At 34.3% G+C, this 26,762-nt stretch overlaps 1 protein-coding gene across 4 annotated transcripts; it reads right to left on the bottom strand.

The window, feature by feature from the left end:
- LOC115890201 (titin) lies at positions 1–26,762 on the bottom strand. Of its 4 annotated transcripts, none has more exons than XM_030910361.1 (21): positions 26,548–26,762; positions 24,651–24,808; positions 19,752–19,902; positions 18,994–19,337; positions 16,443–17,743; positions 16,046–16,237; positions 15,652–15,982; positions 14,352–14,490; positions 10,244–10,538; positions 9,703–9,997; positions 9,403–9,618; positions 9,087–9,339; positions 8,818–8,999; positions 8,221–8,572; positions 7,852–8,068; positions 4,941–5,154; positions 3,888–4,198; positions 3,518–3,664; positions 3,046–3,453; positions 2,402–2,994; positions 2–1,006 (listed from the first exon to the last, which is right to left on the bottom strand). In XM_030910361.1, exons 2-21 carry the CDS (start codon positions 24,691–24,693, stop codon positions 682–684), a joined length of 6,309 nt encoding a protein of 2,102 aa, XP_030766221.1. In that variant the 5' UTR covers positions 24,694–24,808; positions 26,548–26,762; the 3' UTR covers positions 2–681. The 4 variants fall into 4 exon arrangements, with proteins under 4 accessions (XP_030766223.1, XP_030766221.1, XP_030766222.1 ...); XM_030910362.1 differs by having other exon boundaries at positions 24,651–24,772; positions 26,548–26,755; XM_030910364.1 differs by lacking the exon at positions 26,548–26,762 and adding an exon at positions 24,454–24,510 and having other exon boundaries at positions 24,651–24,785.

Below are 26,762 nucleotides of genomic sequence, written 5' to 3'. Positions count from 1 at the left end.
ACAAAATAAAATATTTAGCACCAATTTTTTGAGCAAGATCTCAATATAACTTTACACAAAGATATTTTTTTTTAATTTTTCAAAAATTATAACAACGATTTTTTTAAATCATCATTGTCGTTCAGCAGAGGATTCTAGTAAAATCACTAGAAAGAGAAACATTTTATGTAGAAAAAATCAATAAGATAAGTCCACAGGCATGTTTCTCAGTGACAATTAACTTGGTCTATATTTAAATTATTGAATAAGATTCTTTTTTGAGAAAAAAAATTGTAGAAAATTATTACTTGGTATATTCATTAAACTTAACATCTTATTTAACAGTATATACCTACAAATAAAGGTAACAACTTTCTTTTTCCTTAAAAACTAGGCAAAAAAGATAATATAGCATAATTTTTTTGGGTACGATCGCAAGAATCTTTGTATAAATTTACAGAAAATGCATTTCACGATATAAAAACCTTTGATCATATATACTACGTGGATACAGCTATGCCATAAGATTTGTATAAGGACTATGTTGTCTAAATACATCAGTTAGAGAAGTTCAGAAAAGTTTCTTCTAAAATCAATAGGGGAGACAATAATGTCCTGAGCTGGATGCATAAACCTGTATAAACTGTGATTATAGCTTTTCCACAAAAGTATAATATTAAGATCAAAGATAAAAACAACTATTTAGATATCTTTAGGTGGATTGAAATACTCCCAATGATGCAAATGAGTCACTGTCCTGTCTTGACCAAAGCCCAACAAAATAAGGCCAGCTATTAGCACCAGAAGAATCACTATGATCACGTGCATATCCTGTTGACCATCGGCGTTTTGTAGTAGGTTCTCCGATACATTGTAGATCAGTCTTTTCAAAGCGTTCTGAGCTCGCGAGCCGCAGGCAAAGGCCAGTCTTCCGGTCAGTTCAGAGATAGAAGGCTCAGAAACACGTCTCGAACTTCGATGGGATCTCGCCTGGGCTAAATCCGAGTCGTCGGAAGTGGATCTAGATCTACAAATGAAAAAAAACAATGTATTTTTGAACTATATAACTAAAGTGACCAATATAGTAGATACACACCTGGACATTGGTCTCGATCTACTCCTGTGACGCCTCTTCCTCCTGGGCACCGTTGGAATGTTCTCTCCTTCCACACCATCCACATACTGTTTTCATTAGTTTCGCAACAAATCTGTGTTTTTACGCGTTTCTATGCTAATAAAATTATACTAAATAATTTTGAGTGAATAATGAACTATCTAGATCCGATTCATAACATCGTACCCGCGACGTGTGTCCGGGCTAGGAAAAAAGTTGGGGAATTTATATAAAAACATAATTAATAGCGTTAGTGTTAGTGTATAGTGTTAAACCAACGTAAGTGACGTGTATTTTTATGTAAAACAGTTTTCGTTTCTTTATTTTTACTTTGTGAAATAAAAAATTCCGCGACATTGTTCTGTGCCTGTGCCTTGTAGCAGCAATTATAATAAGTCCTCAGGATCTGTCTACATTCTCTTTCCCAACAATATTAACTTTAACTAGGTCGCGTCCAAAACCTACAGAACATGCTGTGCCTACAATTTTTCCAAATCAACCCTCTTATGGACCCTCTGTGCATGTTCCCATAAAGAGAAAACGTCCTGATAAAGGAAAACAAGATTTGGAAATTCAGGATGAAATAAATATTGAAAAGTATTATTATTATTATGAAATGGCAATATATTTTAAAGAAATTAAATGAATTTGTACTTTATTTCAGCATTTTATATAAAAAAATGATATCTTTATCTTTTTATTTACGATTTATGGAGATGGTTACTTGATGAACATGACGAACTACGAATTACTTAATGTTAAAAGTTAATTCTATCTGATATCCAAATTTTTAAATATGTTAGGCAAATTTTTACAATTATTTTTAATTGAACTTTAAAATGTATTCTGCCGTTATCATATACAATACATTTTCTTAACTTGTCGATAAACGTATAGTTTTCAAATTTTTTAATATTTGGAAACTTTTTATCACAGGTATATTATTACTAGTTGCTAAATACTCGCTAACGCAATTTTAGGACACGCTTTTTATTATCTAGATTTTATTTTGTTCATCTTATGCTGTAGTTTATTTCATATTAATATTCGTGCTTTAGATCTAAATTTTAATGCTATTCAATTACTTTAACGCGATAAAAAGTTAATGTTATTTTTAATACCTTTCTGTATAATATTTTTCATATTTATATCTGGCAAAATATCAATAAATACTATTATTTATGCAAAACCTATATGCAGTACCATATGGCACAATACAAAAGCCGGACTAGTGCGGTGACAAATAGAAAAAAAAACAATGTATTTTTGAACTATATAACTAAAGTGACCAATATAGTAGATACACACCTGGACATTGGTCTCGATCTACTCCTGTGACGCCTCTTCCTCCTGGGCACCGTTGGAATGTTCTCTCCTTCCACACCATCCACATACTGTTTCGCTCTAAGAGCATAGAAACTCGCAGGGGGCTGCGAGGGTGCGTACATCCCCTCCACGGGCTCGGGAGGTCTGGGAGGAGGTTCATCGTCCACTTCCGGCTCGAGCATTTCCCCCCGAACTACCCTGGGAAGCACATTTTCCGAAGAAGCCTCCTGATCCGACCGAGACTGCGCCAACGGTGTTTCTTGCGATTCGTACCCTCTTGGAGGCGGTTGGGGAGGTTCAGGACTGGATTCAGGGAGGTTAGGGGATAATTGGGGTGGATTAAGCGGGTTTAGTTCTTGCGGGGAAGTTTTTTTTTGTTCGTGCTCTTCCAGTTTCCTCATTACTTCCTCGAGAAGCTTCTGGGGTAGCTGGATATCGCCCACTCTAAGTGCAGGACCTCCAGATCGGTCTTGGATGTCGTCAGTGAGGATGGAGTGGGCGTCTAGTTCAGAAACGACGATTCGGTTGGCTAGGACTTCGTTCACTCGAAGTCTGTCAACGTCTAGGTCTTGAATCTGGAAAAAATAACGTCATAAGTCAAATAGATTATTATCTTATCTACCTACCTGAAGTCTTTCATTTGTTTCAGGGTTCCTAAGGGCTTTAAAGCTTTCAGGTATCTCTGAGGTTTCCTCGTCGGAGAATTCTTTGGTAACTGGAACCAAACGTTCTCTAGATGAAAGTTGAGAGTCTGGAATAACTTTAGCACCATTCAACGGTTCAACTATCAAGGAGCCGTGAGTAACCGTCTCTTGGTAGGAGTAAACTGAAGGCGTTATCAACCTAGTTTCTCTTCTAGAATAGTCTTGGTTTGTTTGTTCTTCTCCGGAGCGTTCAGCAGAAATTCGAGGAGATTCTCGAACATTATCTGGTGAATATTCAGGAGGTATCGATTCTGTTTGGTTCGCGTAGGATGATTTGAATGGTGCTGAAGTTTCTGATGAAAATGCAATGTTTTCTTTTGATGTGATGTCCTAAAAATATAATAATAATAGTATAATTATTTTACTTTATAGGTTATTTGGAGTCTAGACTTACTTGTAGGGATTTTCTGAAAGTCCTGGGTTTCCTAGGAGGTCGTGGAGGTGCTGGTAGAGGTCTCTGTCTCATCTTCTGTACGACTTCTCCAGAAATAAGGTCTCTGTTAATGTCGTCTTCGATCTCCATGTATTGGGTTATGTCAATCTGATAAAATGCAATCCGTTAGTAGGGAAGGAGTGAGAAAAAAAACGTAAAATAAAGAAATAAAGAAGAATAGAGATAAAATAAGCTATTTTGGTTTTAAATTAATTTTTAGTCACTTGATTCAGCTTGATCAGCACAGCGTTGCCAACTTTTACATATTTTCTTTTAATGAAAATATTTTAGGAACCAAAATTAAATTAATTATAAATATGTATTCCTTTACCTCATTTTCTTTGTTTTCTCCATCATTTTCGTACAGATTTTCTTTGTTTCCTTTGCCATTCGAATGTCCTATAGTACTGTAATTCCTCAAAGGCCTCGTCGGTGTCCCTTTATGAGGCATGGTAGCAAATTTCTGTTCCACTTGTCTCTTCCTTCTCCTTGAAGGTGTTCTGGGAGGAGGCAAAGGAGGTTCCCTGGGAGGTTTGGTCTTATCCACAATAGCGTACCCCATATAATCTCTTATATCCTGAATGCACGGCTCCTCGACGCATGGTTTATTTTGTTGTATGTAGGACGGACTTTGTTGAAGCTCTATTAGTTAGTAAAAATTAATGACTTAGAGTTTAACGCACTGGACCAAAATATGTGATGTAAAATTATAGGACGCCATTTTTTTGGCGTAAGTTTTTAGCCGTTGATAAAAATAGTAAAGTAAAAATAATAATAAACAGAAAATTATATTTTTTTCCATAGCAGCTGTTAAAATTGATTTATATCAGTATCTATCAAAAATAGTAGATAAAATAGTACTTTAACCGCAAGAGTAGATTAAATGATACTTTAACAGCGAGGATAGGTTAAAAACTTTATTTCTTCTCACACGTTTTTTAATTGCTTCCATTTTTGAAAATTTTTGTATTCCTTTTCATAAGTTATTCGGGATTTAAACGGAAGTAGTTTGGATATGGCGTTTGTCGCCTCAGCCTGAATATCTGTTGATAATTTACTTATTTCGTTTTGAGCCATTTCTGGCTCCAATTCAATCAGCAATCGACACGAAAGAGAATTAAAAAATATTGACTCAAAACTGACAACTAAAGAGACAGCTTTATATTTATTTGTCAAATTACATAGAAACCAACGCCAACCCAGCACTATATTTTTTCTACTCGTAATACATTTCTTGAAATAATAATTTCTGAATATTTTTTAAAACGTAACTCGCTATGGAAAAAATATTGTTTTATACACGACGATAAAATTGCATAATCGTAATAAAATACCATTTTATCGTCTTGTATAAAAAATAACTATTTATGGATTGAAATGTTACCTGGATTGTATTTGTTCTGGTATTGATTTTCAATGAGATAGCTGGGTATTGGTTGATTTTCCAATAAATAACTTTCATCGGCCAATAAACTATCTGCATCACGTTGACTGGGGGGTAAAGAAACCCTTGATAGGCTGCTAGTGCGGGAATGAGATCTCCTACCTGGTCTTTTGGGCGGAGCTTGTGTAGAAACAACATAATCTTCGATAGAAACCTACAGAAATAAACATATTTTTAATACAATCAAGGTATTATTGAGAACTGTCTCCTTTTTCGTTATAATTATTTTGTTCAGCATGTAATAATCATATCTGTTTCTAAATTTTACTGATTCAGGCATTTTGTTTGTATATGGTTTGGTTATTAGGAGATATTTTAAAAAACTTATATTTTTTCAGTTTGTTATAATTTTGCTGTGTATGATTAATCGTTCTTATTTTAAATACAACATATATACGAAAATACGAAATGGTAGAAGAATAAATATATTCGGGATAACTAATACACAGCTCGGGATCTGTACCACCAGAAATCAACAGAAGAATTAATTTAGCATGGAGTACTTGTGGAAGAAACTCAATCACATTCAAATCTAGAATACCACTCTATCTAAAGAAGAAAACATTCGACCAATGTGTACTACCAGTCATGAACTATGCATGCAAAGTCTGGACATTTAAAAACGGACATTATAAGGAAGCTGCAGGTGGCACAACGCTAGGAAGCCAAGTCGATTTCTATTAACTTAGTGCAAAACATGTAGAGACCAAAACTAAGGAAGAGGAAAAACTCTATAAAAAACGTTGTATGGTTTTTTTTCGTGCGACTACCCAAAGTATCGAATTTTACGAAAACAAAATTAAAGTTTCATGTAATGTACGTGTTGAATATATCCGGGGTTAACTGTACTTGTTTCCACACCACCTTGAGCGGCACCCCCGATACGTAAAGCCTAAAAACTTGTTTGCTACTAGTTGGCAGTAGCCTGCTGTCGCGGTCATAATGGAAGAACGCAATTTGCATTATGACCGCAATAACGGACTAAATTTTTATTGTTGCGCGACTGGTGGGAAATCAAGTTTAACCGCCTTATCTCTCAGGGAACTGCCTTGAGGTAAAGTAGGTACTCGGCGCGTTTTTTTTTGAGTGGTCTCCCCATTTTCAATAGGCCTAATCCACATGTCGTCAACTTAGGTTTCTTTTGAGGTGGAAGGTTCATCAGAGTTCCTTCGTTTTTTAAACGGTTTTATTTAGCTCGACCCGTACGGTATTTATTTATTTGTTTGTTTATTTGGGTCAAAATTAGAAATTGAAATTTAAATACCTTCCTGTTGTCAGATTGGTCTGAAATCTGGTACACACCTTTAGTTCCGATGACAATACAATATAGTAATATCAATAACATTGTAAATCTAAGATGGCCGCCGGTACAAAATGGCGGATTTCATATTTTTCCACAACCCCCTCAATATGGGTATCAAATGAAAGGGCTACACTAGTAGAATGCTGTGATTATGACAAAATTTAAAATCCAAGATGGACGTCGTTACAAAATGGCGTATTAGGTGAGGGCATGAGTGGTCGGGTCCAGAACAGTTGTGTCCAAGATTGTTTGACGTTAGAAGAACAGATAAAAAAAAATAGGCGATTAGATGTACCTACGTAGTTAGCGGTAGCTTTACCACCCAAGTTAAGGTAATAGGTTAAAACGTGCTGAGGACTGTATGGCATTAGGGTGGCTAAAAATGTAATGTTGCAAGCGTTTTCCCCTCAAGATTGGGCGCCTCTTGTTGTATATTACAGCCTTGCCCCTCTACTGGACCTCTGGGGGGTCGACCGTTAAAATGTCTATTACTCGTGGGAACAACATGGAAACAATAAATAAAAAACAAACAAAAATAAAAATCGGTAAAAAACTTTTAAGTTAAACGGTTTTATCTTATGTGCACTGAAAACCAGAAAATAATAATAACAATTAGGTATTTTGAACTTCTAGTTCAGAAATATTTTAGTACTAGGCAGAATAGCTTTTAGGCATATTAGACTAAAATAAAAACGTGGGGGGCCCCTCTGAAATCCTACCTATGGCAAAGCATATCTTTATACTTTGGTAGATCATGAGCTCGGCGTTCGCTGGTGAAGCCGCCACGGCTGGTTATTGATTGTCAAAATCTCCAGTTACGATTATAGTAAGTCGATGCAATCCACACTTAGTATAGAAGAAAGTATTACAGCAATAGTTAATGGGCCCCACGTTTTTATTTTAGTCTAATATGCCTAAAAGCTATTCTGCCTAGTACTAAAATATTTCTGAGCTAGAAGTTCAAAATACCTAATTGTTATTATTATTTTCTAGTTTTCAGTGCACATAAGATAAAACCGTTTAACTTAAAAGTTTTTTTACCGATTTTTTTCTTGTCTGTATAATGCGGATGTGGTGTCGCAGCCACTAAATGCGTAGAGAAATAAAAAAAGAGTTCTCGGAAAGACAAAAACTGCCTAGAATAGAGGAAATAATAACTGCTTATAATATATTAAGCGTGTTAAACCGAGATAACTTGGAAACGGGTCGTCGCACGGAAAAAGTACATAGAACGTTTTTTATAGAATTTTTCCTCTTCTTTAAGTTGATAGAAATTGAGTTATTGACAAATAATGAAAAATAAACCGAATTTTAGCCACTTTTTCCAAGATGGCGGCCAAATCCGGGCTTTGGGGTGGTGCAAATTTAACACGTGGTTCCTTACACTAAACTAAACAAAATAAAATTTATTCTAGCTTGTCCGGATTTGCTCCCGCCAAAAGCTATTTTTTAATACTTGGCGACTGGCCTAACAATGATTTCTATCAATAATATCATTACATTATTGATAAATTATGACCAGTTACAAAAAAAAACTACTGGACTTACGTTTCGATTGGTGTCAGGTAGAATAAATTCAGTTTCCGACGTTGTCAGACTTTTCAAACTGCGATGTTTTCTAGGAGGAATGCTGGGTTCTTCCGTTAAATCTTCGATTTCTCTTAACGCGGAAGATTCTTTGGACTTGTCATCGTATTCTTCAAAGTCCCTATCGTCCCTTTCATCGTCCCCTAATATTCCCAGGCTTTCCCTAGGGAAATTCAACCTAAAATCGAATGATTTAAGTGATTTAGCCTTTAATATTAAAGTACAGGGTGTTCTATTTTCGTGTGCAGCACAGGATAATCCACTTTTAGTAGTGGCATTTTTACAAAATATACTGCCTTAGCACTATCGAATACTACATTTTTTACAAACCTTTGTCCTCTAGGAGCCTCCTCCAAATTGATGGTCTCCTGATAAGGCACTATTACATCCTCTACTCTCCTCCTACCCTTCTTGCTTCGTCTTTTGGGCCTAGAAGGCGGTGGTACTACCCCTTCCAGAGACTCCTCGTCGCCAGGGATGCGTTCCTGAGACACGTGTGGTGTCTTTCTTCGTTTGGGCTTCTTGATGGGAGGCCTTTTTTCTATCACTTGCTGGGGAAGACTCCTGTTCGATCCTATAGGGTCGTATTCGTTCATTTGGGCCAGGGCGTTGGCAGGTGTTTGGAAACCTTCCCGTATTTCGTGCACGACGAAAAATTCGTCAGAATCAATGTCCAGTTTACCTACAAATTAGATTTAAAAAATAGTTGGTTTGGATTAATTTTAGATACAAGTTATTTTATGAATTATATATTGTGTGACATAGAAATTGCAACACCCAGTATCACCGAGACTTTCCAGATCTATTGTAACCTCTCTTTTTGAGTTATAACTCATCATAGAATCTCTAGGCTTTGTCAAAAGTCAAAAGCCAGTATCTGACATAGTATCTGATCTCTTGGGTGTTCCAAATTATTTTCTTCCTTACCTAGACGTCCTTTTTTCTGTAGACTGACACTGCCCTCACTGGAATATCCATCTTTGATTTGATTATTCTCATCTTCATCCAAGTTATCCAGATCAGTAATAAGTTCTCTGTTAGGTCTACTGTTGTAGTATTCTTCAATGTCCTCTTCGTCTATATATTTCGGTTCATCATGTTTCCCATACCTTTAAAGAAAAGAGTAAAAACACTATAGATGGGGTATGTTATACATTTATAAAACAAAAACTGTTTTTTTAATATACTTGTTGTACCTTTGGCCAACTCGTTTGAATCTTTCTTCAACCAGTTGTCCAACGATTCGTTCGTCTTCCCTATCGACATCGTCGTCTTTGGCAAAATTGCCATGTTGCCAGCGGTTCAAGAACTCTGCTCTGTTGATCTCCTGGTTTTCTCTTTCGTACTCATCTTCTATGGCGATGTCTTTGCTGAATCGACCATGAGATGATCGCTCTATGTCCGTCGATGTCTCTCTGTCTTCGTAACTGGTTCTGGGAGGTATATTTTCTAGAAAAGATAAAAAATAAACGGTTCAACAATATTTCTGAAGACTGAAATTTTTTTATTTACCTGTTTCTGACTCCCAGCGATCCTCAGAATCCTCAGAATGCAGAGGAACCCTTACGCTTTCATCTGTGGTTTGCGATTGTTGGTACTCTTGATGTTTCTTCGTTCTTGGAACTGTACCAAAGGCTGTTTCAGAGGCTTCAGGCTGTTTCTTCTTCTTGAAACGCGGAAATGTACCAGAAAAATCGAACTTTGACTTCTTCTTAGTCTCTGTATCTCCTAAAGAAATAAAGAAAACCTCTAGCAACCTCTTGTCTCTATATCTTCATCTACCACACCAAAAATGTGTTTTTTCCTACTTACCAACATTGGATTCAGTCGAATGTTGCCTGGTCTCGATCGTTTCCTTCTCTATCACCTTCTTGGACCCTTTCAGCCCAAAATTGGGCAAATGGATAGTAGCAGTGTCCGGTATCTTGGGCAGATGAAAATTGGGCTTCTCGATTTTGAATTTCTTGAAATCCGGCTTCTTGAACTGAGGCTTCTTGAACTCCGGCGCTTTTGGCATGTTGATGTGGGGCTTCTTGATGTTCTTCATCTTCGTACATAGCTCGCTGGTTTTGGTTTTGAGTTGATCGGTTGTATGTCGAAAAGCAGCCTAAATGAATATTTTTGATGTTGGGGAATTAAGGTTCGTATAGACGAGTGAAGTCAGCTGATCAAGTCATTTCAATTCAGTTTATATGAATGTAATATGGCTGTCTAAATCATGTCAATGATCAAACGAGTTGATTCATATTTTGGTTGAAACGTGTAAACTAAGAATATGCTTTCAAGTTAGTTGAATTCCTGTGAGTTGATCAGCTCACTTGAATCAATCAAATCAAAATTTTACTTTCCTAACCTGGATTTTGTTAGGTCCTTCTTCAGTCTTCTCATGCTGGTCATCTTCCAAATGTTCCATGGAAGAATCCCTTCTGCTACGGCCCTGTACTTCTGCATCCGTCGCGGTTTTTTCTTTGTGGAAACGTCCGAAGTCGAAAAAGGACTTTTTCCTGCCCCTCCCTGCTGCAGGGTCGTCCAGAATCTCCGTAGCGCTGATCACAACCCTGGGCTCGTGATTGGTATCGATCACAGTGACGGCTGGTGATACTATTACCTCGTCCGATGGAGGATTGATGAGCTCGTATTCGTGGTCACTGAAATGCATAACAAAAAGAAATAACTGAAATTGCTGCTTGCTGGATGTATATTTTTAGTCTTTACTTGAGTATTTCATATTTCTGTAAAGCTAGATCAATTATGCTTGTACAAAGTGTTAAAGTGTAGGTATAACTATGTGGAACCATTAGAGATACTGAATTAACTTGGACACTCCTATAATGACATATACAGGGTGTCCTAGGCTGAGAGTGCATTAGAAATTTCTAGAGAACTATAATAATATCTAGATTAGAGATTTTTTGCACATCATTGTTTTACAGCGTGATCTATCGATTAAAAATATTTTCAATATGGCGGCACTTTCGGAAATACCGGTAGTTGACAGCAACTTTCTTATTTTAAATGGGTGTGCCCGTTTTTTTTACATAATTAAATTCTCTGTACAATTTTATGAATTTTGATATTAAACACTCTATACCTAACATTAACCGTTTTCGAGAAAAAAATATTTAAAATTTTTGGACGAAAAAAATTACCTGTCAAAAAAATTGTATTGCCTAAAAGTTAAATTTAGTAATTACCACAGCCAATTTATTAAGGTTTAGTTTTAAAACGTATATTTTACTTGATTTTATCTAGCTTCCTTTGACATTAAGCGTCAAACAATCAGACAATTTATTTCCATCTGTCAGAAAACTAATTATTTTAATTTCCTGTATTATAAATACTGCCTGCTTGAGAGTTTAAAAAGTGTATTTATAAAAATATATCTCGTATTTTCGCTCTTTAGTGATATCTAATAGTTGATATTATTAATAATGTTCCGTATGATCGAAAAAAAACAGCGCAAAGTTGGCTCGCAAATGATGATCGATGGACATAATGCTTCCTGAACAAAGTGTCACAATATGACATGGCTAGATCTATTTTTTTACATTACTTGACGTTTAAAGTCATAGGCTACTGACGTTAATAAAACTAAATCTTAAATAACTTAAAAACGATTTATTTTAGGTATAGAAACATGTATAGTCAAAAAGTAACGAATTGAAAAGCCTTTTCACCAGTAAAATAAAAAAAGTGGGATTCCATTTGAAAAAAATGATTTATGATAATGGTTTAATCGCTCAATTCTATGACAGCTCCGGCCATTATTATATGACATTCGAACAATTTAATTTTTGAAATAGATAGCCACATGTTTTCTCTTTTTAACTCACAGTGGCTGTGGTAATCACTCAATTTGACGTTTAGGGTATACACATATTTTTGACAGGCAGTTTTTTTCGTTCAAAAATTTTAAATATTTTTTTCTCAAAAACGGTTAATGTTACATATGGAGTGTTAATGTAATATTTAATTCATAAAATTTTACGGAAAATTTAAGTATGTAATAAAAAATGGGGGAACCCATTTAAAATAAGAAAGTTGCTGTCAACTTCCGGTATCTCCGGAAGTGCCGCTATATTGAAAATATTTTTAACCGATAGATCTCGTTGTGAAACAATGCTATGCAAAAAATCTCCGATCTAGTTATTGTAGTTCTCTAGAAACTTCTAATGTACGCTCAGCCTGGGACACCCTGTATAACTATTAAAACAGTAGTGGGTCTACTAACAAGGCATTTCAGGACTTCAAGGAAAAATCCAAAATTTTTATTGATTTGAGTAAAAACAATCTTCGAATTGTAAAAACGGTGTTTTTAACAGGACAATATCTCCTCAATGAAAACCTCCACTAGATTGAAGCTAAGAAACAACGGCGAACGCATATAGAGAAAACTTACCGAAAATGAACGCTCTTAACCACAGGCTGCCCTACAACCCCCACGGAGTTCCCGAACCCCACCCCCGGCTTGGTACCCACCAAGCTAAGCCGATCCGGCAACAGCGCGTTCGATTGGAAATATTGACAGGCGCACCTGACGTCGAGGGATGCCACACTCGACCCCGCCGAGCTCTCCCGAGACACGTTGCGCTTGCTCGGCTTCCTCCGCGACCCCTCGGACATCGATCGGCTGTTTTCGGTGCGGCCGGAGAACGACGAGCGCCGCCTAGGCGTGGTGCCGATCCGCTGACTCTCCATATTCTGGCGGTAAATTTGAATTGGACTTTAAGGGTGGTTTATCGAGGGGTTAAATTAGGGTAAAAAAGTTCGGATGGCGTATCGAAGTCGCCATGGTCGAGCGAGGAACAGTTGAATAGCTGGCCGTTCCGGAGCCAAGCACCGACTGAGTTATTTTTGGTCGAGTCGCTATTGTGGAGTATGTGCGGAAACCGTGTCGTTGGTATTTCGACTATTTTTAATAATTCGTCCCCGAGAGATTTGGCTGCGAAATAGTCGAAAATCCTACACGAAGTGGGACTGTGATTTCGAGTTATCAATGATTCGATTCATATTTGTCAAGCTGATGTATAAAAAAAACGAACAGTCTACAGGGTATTAAAAAAATAATACAGGGTGGCCCATCGAAAACGTTTCGCAAGAAATAAATCAACTAATCGAGAAGCATTTCTCACGCTTGCGTAGTTCAAAGCTGTTGAACGAAAAGGACCGACTTATGTGGATTTTGTATAGCTCCATCTCAAAAATTTGGCTTCAATTTCTATTCCTGACTAACACTAACCTCTGTAAAACCGTCTCAGATACTGGCTTTAGCAAAAGCCCTGAGACTGTATGATGAGTTACAAAAAAAATATTTTTATTATTAAATCTTATAATAATACTGTACATCGGGTAAATTAAAAAAAGACAGTAGTAGAAACCTTTTAAAGAATAAAATATCCCAAATATTCGAAACAAAATGAGTCAGGCACCAGACGACAATTGAAGATGGCTATTTTCTTAATTTAAAATGTATTTGGCACGGGTACAACATTGCGACATTTTAACGAAACGCAGCTTATCTTTTTGTCTCCATTAGCACAGCAAAAAGCAACGAAATTTCACAACAAAAGTCCGTTTCCTGATGACGAAAATACGTACAATTTCAATCTTAGTTTAACATATACAGGGTGTCCCATTTTCGTGTTTATTTTATGGGGTTTCTCGTTTATGAGTAAGAGATATACATACAAAGATGCGGTTTTCACATCACTGTACATCACTGTTAGATAAAATAATTAAAGACGCTACACACATATTTGTTCTTCTTGAAAAACAGGGTGATTTTGAAAAAGCCGCTTTTTTCAAGCCTCTTCGTATCTTCATTATCTTATAACTTATCGAAAAAGCCACACTGAGGCCCGTAGAGTTTTTTTACGTAGAATCCAGTGGTGTTACTAGTTTTTCGCTGGTAGCTGTTCGAAATATGACTCAAACATATTTTTTTTTTAAATAGGACACCCGTATATTTTTTGTATTTGCCTGTTTTTCTAAAAATATGATAATATACTCTATTCCTATTTTCATAAATACGGCAATAAATGCATTATTTAACTTTTTAAAATAAATCAACCTAGTTTTAAAGAGTATTATTTTATTTAACTTAATTTAACCAGAGATAATACCGTATTCTCGAAAAAAAAAACGGCGTCAGCGATGGCTATGAAATGAAGATCGGTGTCATTTTATATGGGAAATATCATCAATCGTCATTTCCCATTCAACTGGACGCTGTTTTTTTTTCGATCATACGGTATTTTGCTTTTCATAGTGTTTTCTTAATAAACTGCACTGAAAATGAACTTGTGCAGCTTTTAGATAACACCCTGTCAATCAGAGTTATTAATATATACTTTTGCACACAGAATTTGACACAGAAACAAGAATTTCTATAATGAAATGAAAAAAAGAATAAAAATGTGCTGTAAAACTAAAAAAAAATTGAAAAAAGGACGTTGACTTACCCAGACTTTGACCACTTATTATAATCTTCCTCCAGAGAGGTGTCCTTGACAATTTTTTGATCCAAGTAGCTTTTTTCTTCATCTACTGACATGGATTGGTTGATATCACTAACCAGAACCTTCTTTTTATCCTCTAATTCTGTAAAACAAGACAGAAAAACCAACAATATACACAAAAAATATATTTGATGAAACTCAACAAATGATGTATCATAATTAGCACAATTATGATAATTCTAGTAATTTTTTTTCTAATGCTGAAGCTTCATTCAGAACCTGAAAATTTGTGGAATAAATTAGTGGTCTCAATAAGCGTAGAAGTTTGTTTCTCTAATTTCAACGTAAGCATTTAAAATGCCAAAATTAGCGGTTGTAATTTTCAATTAGTAGAAAAAGTTAGCAAACTTTTAACTTTATCCAGTAATTACAGTTCAAAATTTGCAGGTAATGTAATTTTCGTCTTTGATTATGAACTGTCAAGAAAAATTATGGTTAGAAATGAAAATTTTATTGTTTTATAAAGTAATTTACAGTACAAGTGTGTTTATGAACATGATTACAACAACGAGTGTGAACGATTAGAACGACGAAAGAAAATGCTGTTTTTATTTTCGTTTATTAGTCGCCCACCTTTAACTATGACATTTGTCACATTTTTTTACTAAAAATATTGCTTGTTTTTTATGCCTCAATGAACCGAAGAAGTATACAGGACACGCTTTTAGACGCACATCTGCCTCATTGCTGGCGGACTCGAGGGCAGATCTACTAATGGTAAAGCGTCATGGAGGTTGGAGAAGTAGTCCCGTCGCAGAGGGATATATAGATACATCAAAAGAAAAGAAGAAAATTGTTGCGCAGCACATTTTGGGATCAAGAATCGCTGAGGATGCATGCCAGCCCGAGTGCGCGCCAAACCGATCAACAGCCCAATTTATTTCAGTTAGACCTTCACTATTATCATCGCCATCATCATCAGCAGTAGGAATTGTTTTGAAGAAGTGTAAAAAATGTGTTATTAATATTTATAATAATTAGTAGTAGGAATTTGTATCAAAAATTAATATATTTAGATGTTCGTAGTTGTTTTTCATTATTATAAAAACTAGTTGTATTATATATACATTCATAACCCCACTAGTTTTGTTATGAATCTCATAACGTAACTGAAATACTAAAAAAATAGTGATGTAAAAACGTTATAACTACACGGTTGTAGATAAAGTAATTTATTCCACTAATCTCGAGGTTAACTAACTGTTTATCTCATGATGCTTTTACTTTCATTGTATACACTTACCAGTCTCTACTGAAGTTTCACCTTCTTCTTTTGGTACACCAATGGGTTCATACCCGTTATCCTGTGACGTTTTGTCCTCTTGTTTTTTCGATTTCTTCTTAAAAGACACCTTCTTCTTCAAACCTGAACCTTCAGACTTCAGCAAAGATTTAAGTTCCTCAGATTTAGTGGGTTCATTGAGTCCATCTTCTTCATCAACCACCATTTTTTCAACGTCTTGAGTCTGGACAGTAGGTTCTTCAGACGATTCTTCAACAGTCTGCTGTATTTCTTCTTCGATAACTTCAGTGTCTTTAGTAATTTCCGGTTTCGCATCTTCTGCTTCTTCTGGCTGTTAAAAATTATCATTTATAAAAAGAAATAAAGAAATCTACTAAGATATTTTTATATATACTTTAGGTACTAGAGATTCCAAGTCGTTTGTTGAGCTTTTCTCACTACTGCCTCCATTTTCCTCACTCACAGTTTCCAGTGTTTTTCTTTTTGTTTCTGGGGAGACATCGTCCACAACTTTTTCCGCTAATTTCTTCAAACTTCCGAAGAAAACCATTTCTTCTGAAGATGGCGTTTCAGGTATCTCGGAAACCTTTCAAAAATGATTCAATGTACAGTGTGGTGTAAAAAATAGTGTGGTTGATTTTCAGTTGGTAATTCTACCGATAAAAATTAATCAAAAAGTTCGTATACTAACCTAACCTAACCCACCAAAGTGAGATACACTATTTTTTGACACCCTGTATAAGTAACTAATTTTATTTTAAAACGAATGCTCTTTTAACAATAATAATTACCTTCTGATCCAAAAATTCGTCGTCACTTGGTGGCGTCAAGAAAATAAAGTGGATATCGTCGTTCTGAGTACTTATCGGACTCATACTATCCAAACTATCCGTTCTCTCCTCCTTTACAGCTTCTGGCTGATCAGGCTCAGTCTTCTGAGCTCCAGATTCAAACTCCAAATGCGAGAATTCATCGGTCTGACCTTCTGGAGGTTTTAGAGGTATATGAATGTAAACTGGCTGAACAGGTTTGGGAGGTTCATAAACACCAGTCTTTGCTGCGGCTGTCAGTTTCGGTTTTTTAGGTTTTTTAGTTTCTTCTTTTTTCACTTTTTTAGAATCAGATTTCTTTAAACTACTCAGCGACAGGGTGCTTCTGATCTTCTCGGAAGCTTCCTTCAGTTTCTTCATGATTCCTAGCTTGGACAGGCTTTTTCTGCTGTAACTACTGTCAATGGAAGATTTTCGTTTTCTTTCAGGTTCTGCGCTTTTGCTCCGAACACCGCGAGATGTTTCAGGTGTTGGTTCTTCAGGATTTTCTGTTCTGGCCTGAAACAAACGGTCAAAGGGATCTTCTTTGGTCGATTCGACGTCAGAAGATTGAGCTTGTTCAGCTTCCTCGGGTTTTTCTACGTCCAAAACTTCAGTAGGTGCTTCTGGAGTATCAATTTTATCTTCTGGACTTTCTGGTTTCTCTACATCAACGTTTTTCGGTGGTTCCTTTTCACTTTCGATAGACTGGGCGTTTTCTTTTTCTTTTAACTTCCTCACATCCTTTAAAAGTTGTTTAAATGCTGGATTTATCTTCAAAGGGGGTTTCCTGGTGACTGTAGCTTTCCTTTTTGGTGTTTCTTCTGGTAGTTCTTCGGTGGTTTTTTTATCTTCTTCTTTAATTTCATTTTCAGGTGGTTTTTCTTCTGCTGGTTCTTCGGTGGGTTTTTTATCTTCTTCTTTAACTTCAGTTTCGGGTTGTTTAGCTCCATCCTCCAAGTGGGAAAATTCATCTGATTCACCAGGAGGTGGTTTTAAGGGTATGTGAATGTAAACAGGCTTTTCGTCTTTTTTCGGCTTGATGTTTTCCTGATTTTTCTTGGTTTTTGGTTCTTTTTTAGGTTTTTTCGATTCAATAGGCGGACTGCCTTTTCTAGCGGTTTTTCTGGTAGCAAAAGTGAGTTTGGGGACCTTAATTTTTGTTTTGGCTTCTCGAATTTTCTTTATTACGTCGAGATTTGACAGGCTATACTTGCTTCGACTGCTGTCTGCTGATAATTTTCGTTTTTTTGGATCTGTACCTTCATTTAAATCTTCTCGTTCTGCAAGAAAAAGTAATGCAATTAGAAAAAAAAATTGTGTGTGCGCGTAAAAAATAGTTTTTTTGCATAAAAAATAGTTTATTAAGTGTAACAAATAGTTTTATACGCGTAAAATTAAAAAATAATAAAAATAGTTTTTTACGCGTAACAAACAATATTTTTTACGTTTAACGAAATATACAGAGTCCGACAACAGTGCGTCGGACATCTGTAGCTCCTAAAATAAAAAAAAAATTGGGAATTTTGTTTAAAAGTGCAGACCTAAAGTATGTACTAGGATGTATTTCAGGAAAATATTTTAACTTCTATAGGGTGGCTCAAAAAAGTGTGAGTAGATTAAGATATTTTTTTTAAACGGAACGCCTTGTAAATTATTGCATTTTTAGTTTCATTTCTGATCACTTTACATAATCCTATGATATGAGTAAATATATTTTGATAGTTTCCGAGATATTAATAAATAAATGAAAAAAATATATTTTTTAGCCCCTCTTAAAAAAATTATTAAAAATACAAGGACTGTTCTAAAAAAAATGTGTTTAATTTAAAAAAAAATTGCGCCGGAAGGCACGTATAGCCGCCCATACTAAAATATGTTAATAAAAAGTTGGTAGGCAGTTCTTTTAGTTTCAAAGTAAAGGAATATTTCCAAGTTTGGTCCGCGGTTATTTTTTAATCTCCATCTAATAAAAAAATAATATATAGGGTGTTCCATTTAAAAAAAAACAAAGAAAAATTATTTTATGTTTTAGAAAGTTTGGCCAAGAAAATTGAACACCCTGTATGATTTAAGATTACGACATTTATAGCAAAGTAAGTACAGACCATCTAAAGTAAAAAACTAATATAGTTTTGATTTCAGGACAGTTCTTGTATTTAATAACTTTTTTAAGGGAGATTGAAAAAAATATATTTTTTATTTATTTATTAATATCTCTGAAACTATCGAAATATATTTACTTATATCTCAGGATTAAATGATTTGAAATGAAGCCAAAAATGCAATAATATACAGGATGTTCATCCGGATCCACTTACACTTGTTTGAGCCACCCTATAGAAGTTAAAATATTTTCCTGAAATACATCCCCGTACATACTTTAGGTCTGCACTTAAACAAAATTCTTAGGTTTTTTATTCTAGGAGCTACAGAGGCCCGACGCACTATTGCCGGACCCTGTATTATTTCTTAGATAGTTTCAAGAGGTAAAAAGAGGTAGTAGAAGGTACTTTCAACCATGAAATTTTACCTGTATCGTCAACATGTCGTTCGATTACTTTGGAGCTGCCGGGACCTCGCTCTTCCTTGTCCAAATACTGACTCACATCATCGGAACTCTCCGCTGACTCCACTTGAAACTCCCTTACTTGAACATCGTCCTCGAAACTCTTATCCTCATCCTCGATGTACTCCTCGATGAGGAACGAGCCTGCACGACTGCTCTTCGTGGAGGAACCGTCTCCAGGCTCGGACACCAGCTCCACCTGGAGGAAGGAAGGAGTGGTTTTGCCGCTGTCTGGATACGTGGCTGTCAGTTCGGAGATTTCCACGCCGTCGGACTTGCCACCCATGGCGGTGGCTGATTTGCTTCGTCTGTAAGTGGGAAAAAGAAATGAATACCACTTACTAGGATTCTTGGATTTGTGGCATTAGTTATACTGGCATGTTAACGAAAAATTTTCTCTTGATAAAAAAAGCGCTACCAGTAATCGTGTACTACCAGTAATCGTAATACATGTCATTATTTCAAAAAGTAAGCAATTTATGATAAATTTAAAAAATAAAAAGTTCCCAAATTTATCATTTCAGCCAATTTATTATACTACGGACGAAAATTTATTACTCATCCTAATATCGACGTTATATAGTTATTTAGAAATAATCAAAATTGAAATAAAAGTTCTACACCCTGTATTTCTGAAACTAAAACAGTTACGAACTTTTTTACTTATTTTTATCTGCAGAAGTTTGCCGAATATAATTCGGACAACCCTGTATATTTTTTACCTTAATGCGTCCATGGTAAAGGGGTACGGGTCTAGCTTCTCGTTGAACGGAGGTTTGTAAAGGTGAGTCCAGGGATATCCTCCTCTTCTTCTAGACCTTCTGATGTCCTCCCAGCGGTATGTTTTGATTGGTACTTTGGGGGCCTTGCGTGCTGCAAAAAAAAGTAAAAAAAAAAATAGAGTATTTATACCTAAAATTATGTTCCATCAAAAAAATTAAATGTAAAAAAAGCCAAGTCTCCCAAAGCAGTTCTGCCAGTACCTAAAAGTTGTGAGATCTCATGTAAAACCAAATCTAACTAAAAATTATAAAAAAAGTCAAATTTTCAATTTTTTTTGGCGAAAAAAAAACATCATATATACACTTCCCCAATAAATTAACGCACCACAAAAAAATGACCAAAAGTTTAAGTTAATTTTTTGTCAAAACCACTTATCCGATTTGGACGATTTTTTTTTTGAATGATAGGTTATTCTTTCCACAATGTTGCTATACTAACTGTATTTTGATAGGAACTCTTTTTATACTAATACCGGGTGTAGCAATTATAACGTGTTTTTTTAATAAAATTTGTGACACCCTGTAGGGTTGATCAGTTACAGTATCAAGTTAAAATTGAAATCACATTTTAGCCTTATCTTTTTTTTACATTATGTTTTTTTATTTACTCAATTATCTTCCTTATTACACGAGAAACAACATTTTATAGGATGACATCATTTAATATTGGTTTTAATTAACGTTTTTCCATTTTACTCACTAAAGTAAGGAGCAGGCTATGGAAAAACACGGATTACCAGTAAATGTCAAATAGAGATGCTAGTTTCTGTGCAAACTTGTAGACCATTAGTATCTTTGAGCTGAGTTTGAAGGGTCCGAGCTGTTACGAAACGTTGTCTTAATGTTGAGAGTTTTAAAAAACGTTCCTGAATCGGATTGGTTCTTCGATTTCTGCCTTTTCCCGGCCTGTGACAATTACTCCCAGTATCTCCATACCGTTGTATAACTCGTGAAATGGTTGAGTGAGTAACATTAAATCGTTCACCAATTCTTCGGTAGCTCCAGCCTTCCTCAGACAATATTAATGCTTGAGCACATTCTTCGCCAGTAAGATTTCTTGTTTCACGTGCAAGTTGCATATTTTTGATAAAATAAAAGGACGAAAACGACTGACACTGACAACAAGCATCTCTATTTGACATTTACTGGTAATCCGTGTTTTTCCATAGCCTGCTACTTACTTTAGTGAGTAAAATGGAAAAATGTCAATTAAAACCAATATTAAATCATGTCATCCTATAAAATGTTGTTTCACGTGTAATAAGGAAGATAATGGAGTAAATAAAAGAACAAAATGTAAAAAAAAGATAAGGCTAAAATGTGATTTCAATTTTAACTTGATACTGTAACTGATCAACTCTACAGGGTGTCACAAATTTTATTAAAAAAACACGTTATACTTGCTACACCCGGTATTAGTATAAAAAGGGTTCCTATCAAAATACAGTTAGTATAGCAACATTGTGGAAAGAATAACCTATCATTCAAAAAAAAATCGTCCAAATCGGATAAGTGGTTTTGACAAAAACTTAACTTAAACTTTTGGTTATTTTTTTATGGTGCGTTAATTTATTGGGGAAGAATATTTCATATAGTCTGTAAAACGAATAACTTTGAATTTGACAGTTCTCGCGGGCTTTTCTAGTGTTAATTTTATTAGGTTAGCAACTTGCGGCCATGCTGACACAATGCCGTCTCTAATAGAACAGCCTCGGAGCGAGATTTATGACGTCACGCTAGTTAGATACTACGGATTAATAAATATGTTGTAGAATACATAGAAAACATAATTATTCCTCGTATTTTTGATTTGTATTTTAAAAATGATATAGTTTACATGAAATATACATAATATACAGTTAATAAATACAATATATATACCTATTTATAGTAATAAATACTTTGGCATATAAAACTATGAACCATACAAATGCAGCAAACGCTTTACAATATGGCTGAAATCGTACTCCATAGTCAATGTAGATAGTTTTTGTGTTAAGAATAATAATTTAAAAAAATATATGGTCATCTTTTGACAAGTTTATATTAGTTTATTAATTGCAGTAAACATTATAATATATAAATAAATTTTGTGAATGCAAATAATAATACATCACTATTAGTAGATATTGAATGTTTTTTGTTAAATTAGATCGATTTTTAAACCCCAAAATTTAAATATATTTTACATTTTACCAGATTTGTTAAACTACACGTAGTAATTAATAAACTACATTTACTACATGTCACAAGTAGTTTTTTAAATGTCGAGTAGTAAATGTGTACTTTAAGTAACTAATGTAGTTTTTTTAAATAACAGTGAAAACATAACCTAAAGACTTTGTTTGTTGATCAATTTAAAGAAATAAAAAATCTATAGTTTGTGAATTTGTTCCTTATTATTTGATATTTTTGATATTTATTAGTAGTTAAAAATGCTTGGAAGACGTCGATGTCTCCATACCTTGCTCCATACTTTCTGGGAAGAGGGGTATTATGAAGTTGTGCCTTTAGATGTAAAAAATCATATATTCTCTGGAGAATGTCTATGGAGAATTTCTCCATAAGAATTTATAGTTTATTTTGTGTTCAATGTTACTTTGTATTTCGTAGAAAATACACTTTTGTTGAAAAAAAAATTGTTTTTTTTTCTGATGTTGTTTAACTTATACAAATATAATATAACTTTATACTTCCATCAGCTTCCATGATAAGAATTTGGCTTGATTTTAGTTTAAAGTCTAAATTGTTTATGTTTTACTATATTTTTGTAGGTAGTTTTTAACGTAGTTTTTGTGTAATTTTTGAAGGTAGTTTTTAAAATTTTAAAACGTAGTTAATACAAAAAACTACGCGTAGCTTTTGGCGTAGTTTTTTGCTTCATAAACTACTTAACAACCCTGCATTTTACCCATTATCTTATGCACCGCCTATTCATCATTTGTATATTGTAAAACATTTGCTGTATTTGTATGGTTCATAGTTTTATTTGCCAAAGTATTTATTACTATAAATAGGTATATATTATATTGTATATATTAACTGTATATTATGTATATTTCATGTAAACTATATCATTTTTAAAATACAAACCAAAAATACGAGGAATAATTATGTTTTCCATGTATTCTACAACATATTTATTAATCCGTAGTATCTAACTAGCGTGACGTCATAAATCTCGCTCCGTGGCTGTTCTATTAGAGACGGCATTGGTCTAATATTTAGAAATGTCAAAAGCTGATGCCATTTTACTTTTGTCAATTATGACATTTCGTGTTGATTTTTGCAAGAAGATGAAGAACTGTCACTTGTTTTATTATTTTCCTTTTCTATTTCACGAAAGTAAAAAGAGTTACGTATATGATTCGTTCAGGCACTCAATTTAAAGAATATCAGTAACTTTTTTGATTCCTAAAATATTTTGATTAAAAGAAAATATGTAAAAGTGGGCAACGCTGTGCCAGTCAAGCTTAATCACGTGACTACTAAGTTTATTTGGTATGAACTATAAGTGTTTCTGGGGTCGAAATATACTATCCCTAAAAAAGCCTCACCCTGTATTTCCAAAATTTTTCTATTATAAACTTTTTTACCTGTTTTTCAATCAATCCTAATTAACACCCCGTATATCTTGATATGTCTGTTTATATTCCGTTCTGTACGTAAATTGTGATTAATCACGTGTGCAATTACACAAAAATAAATTCGATCAAGTTCTTGGCACACGAACACTCTGTTCGTTCTGCCATTCTATTTCAAGGTGAGGAAGATTTAAAAAAAAAATCGTTAAAATAAAAGATACTCGGTCAAGTATAATGTATAGAATCAGAGATATTTAAATTTAAGTTAAAATTCGCTCTGATCTGACACAAATATATTGGTTCAGTTTCTCATATTAGTTCGGTGTTTTAAATAAAACTTACCTCAATTTGATTTAACTAGTAAAGTATTATATAAACAAAAAAAAAGAGTAAAATGGCATATGTTTTATTTGAAATTGTAACATGCGGTTCATATCGACAATTTGACTCGAAATACCAAGTGTGTGGTACAAAATTATTCGAAAAAAAATGTTCTTTTCCAAATATGCTAAGGAGCAACCCTCGTTCCATTTGAAAAAATTGAGATATGATTAAAAATACGATTTAGGCATCTTTTAACCAGCCAGGACTAGACACGAAAATCTATCATTTTTCCAAGGCTACTTGATTAAAAATTAGTTTTTTTAACACAGCCATGGCACCCTAGATTGATATTTAAAATACGATTTTTTTCAAGCGAAGATGTCAAAAGTTTACATGTGATATGTCATTTTATTCAAAGTGTCATTTTCTATCGAATAAAGTAAAAAAATACCGAGGGTACCATTTAAAAATCAAAAGTTGTAGTCATTTCCGGTGAAACAGGAAATGACCGAAAACAATTGAATACGTCAATCAATCCTAATTTATGTCATATACCAAGATACCAAAACTCGTTTTTTTATCTGACAAAATAAAAAAGTTATAGGCCGGGGTGAGCTACTTTTGAGAAACACCCGGTATATTCTCGAATAGAAAGCTAGATAAAGTCTGTCCAACGAGCCAGGGAAGATTTTGACAGACCACACTCTCAAAAAATGACAGAAAACTCAATTTACCTGTGAACTAAAATGGCAGAACTGTCACTGTCTAGGAGGTTCTCTTTGGACCAAAATCTGTTTTATTTAAATAATATATATATTTCATTATAAAGTATTTTATATTGGGTATTTCTTTAATCTTTACACATGCACATACCTACATATTATCTGACAAGCCAAAATAAATATTAAAAAAAAACTAGTGGCATACAAACCTTTGTTGTTTCTCCTGTTGCGATGTCTCTTAGCATTTTCCATCGTGACCGACACTTGTTGACAGACGCGAATATAAGAATGTCACAAACTGAACAGTCATTTTCGATGGTCGATCAAAAAACTAGCAAATCAAAATTTTTGAAATAGAAAAAACTAACTGAAAAATTAACCATTTTGGCTTATTAAAATACATTTAAAGACTAAAATTGGCCAGCAATTTTTTTTATCACTATTTTTAGTTTTGTGTCTGTGAACTACCAGTAGCGTAGTTCACAAACGGGTCAAGGCCAAACCTAATAAATTATTTAGTTCACTTTGATTTTTTATGGGTATTATAAACAAGGCTTTGACCTATTTTAACGATTTCTGCCTTTATAAACATATCCTTTTTTAAATATCTGGATATTGTGGAGTGCCCAGAGTGTTTTACCTCGGAATTCAATTACTGTCAATATATTAACGTGAAACCTTCTGTATTGTGTTTTATAGATAAAATACTAAAATGTTTACCCATTTTTTTTCGTTGCTTTTAATTTTTTATTTTAGTAATTTTAGTAAATTCTTAATTATTTCCTTCTCTTAATATATTGATTTTTTTAATTCTTTTTCTAAGTAAATTTATTGAAAGAAATAAATCTAATGCATATTATGCACCTATTCTGCTTATATTCTAATCATTGAAATTTTGATTGAAATCGAATTATACAGGGTGGCGCGTCATATGCGACGCGGTTTTTGCAAGGAGAACAAATGTTTGTATTGAAGTGAAATTTTCTGAGCTTATCTAAGTCAATTTAAAGTATTTTCTAAAATTATGTATAGTTCTACAGGGTGTCCCCAAAAAAAGTTACACATCAAAGTTATGTTTTTTGTAATGGAACACCCTATATATTAATTGATTTTTGGATTCTAGTAAAAAAATAAAGGTTTGTTTCATTAGAAAATTATATGACTAAAATGTATAGTTTTTGAAATACATTCATCGGCACGAAAAATGGGCACCTAAAAACTTTGATGTATTTTAAAGGTTAATATATATAAAACCTTTTAAAAATGGCTGAGTTTGGTTGCTCGCGGTCTGGATACCGCTCAAAATATAAATCAGCTGCCATTTGCTTATGTTTGTTAGACTCAATATAACATTCTAACATATCATATTTCTCAAAATTTTCAAATTTACTCATTTTTATATACTTCATAAAGGTATGTTCCGATCACTATGACAACCGTTTACTTTGTTACTCGGCGCGGCCTACTATCTACTAAGTGGATATTTTAAGAAAAATTTGAAATGTTGAGGTTAATAGTAAAAATAAATATAGAGTGTTATATATTTTCGAGAAGCCCATGCCAAGCTGAATAAGAATATTTAAAAATATACAAGGGGTTATATTTAAAAAAACATAAGTATAGTTAATATCTCAAAAAATATTTTTTTCGAAAAAAGTCTGACTAGGCCAATGCATTCTACGCAGAAAAGTGCCTTTAGATTGTATAATTCATTTTTCCGTGGTTGCTGAAATAAACAAACTATAGAACATCTTCAAAAAGTACAAAATTTGAGAATCCCCCTGTAGCTTCGAAACCGATCAAAATAGCCACTATCCGTTTGCGCCATTATAATTTTTTCAAAAAAAGAACCCGAGACTGCAGTATCAAAATTTGAATATTTCTCACGGTTTCCTAGATACCCTATAGAAACAACCAAAATGGTCCACCTTAAGCATGTATGTTTGGAATTTTGTGTGTGGCTTAAAGCGTAAGGATCTGGCTAAGCTTTAGGCAGATTTCTGAAATATAATATCCGAGTCTTCCGAGTTTTGTCGGCGCAAGCAAATTGTACGATAAGCCGTTGCGTCTAGGCCGTGCTTTAAGAGAAGTTTCCTGAAAACTTACAGTCAAACTATAGAAACCTAAGACAAATATTAGTTTGATCGGTTGAAAAGTTATTCAAAGGATAAAAAATAGGAAATATTAAGGCTTTCTATCTATTAGATAGTCCCACGCTTTCGTCACTGAAACCGAAACCACTTTTCGCGAGCTAGGCGCGCACTTCTGGACACCCGCGAGTTGTTGTCCGTTCCCGGCCGATCCCGCAACTAAGTCCAGGC

The sequence above is a fragment of the Sitophilus oryzae genome, unplaced genomic scaffold (genome assembly GCF_002938485.1).
Source record: "Sitophilus oryzae breed Bouriz unplaced genomic scaffold, Soryzae_2.0 scaffold_85_pilon_pilon, whole genome shotgun sequence".
NCBI classification, from domain to species: domain Eukaryota; kingdom Metazoa; phylum Arthropoda; class Insecta; order Coleoptera; family Curculionidae; genus Sitophilus; species Sitophilus oryzae.
Note: the sequence above shows the minus strand (reverse complement) of the source record. Positions and strands in the feature narration are given on the sequence as shown.

What these genes read in the sequence shown, in the direction of transcription:
- LOC115890201 (XM_030910361.1), bottom strand. Translation starts at nt 24,693, where the DNA reads ATGGAAAATGCTAAGAGACATCGCAACAGGAGAAACAACAAAG. An exon ending in CAACAGGAGAAACAACAAAG is followed by an intron (nt 19,903 to 24,650) that starts GTTTGTATGCCA and finishes TTTTTTTTGCAG; the next exon opens with CACGCAAGGCCCCCAAAGTA. An exon ending in ACAGAAAAAAGGACGTCTAG is followed by an intron (nt 8,573 to 8,817) that starts GTAAGGAAGAAA and finishes TCTAATTTGTAG; the next exon opens with GTAAACTGGACATTGATTCT.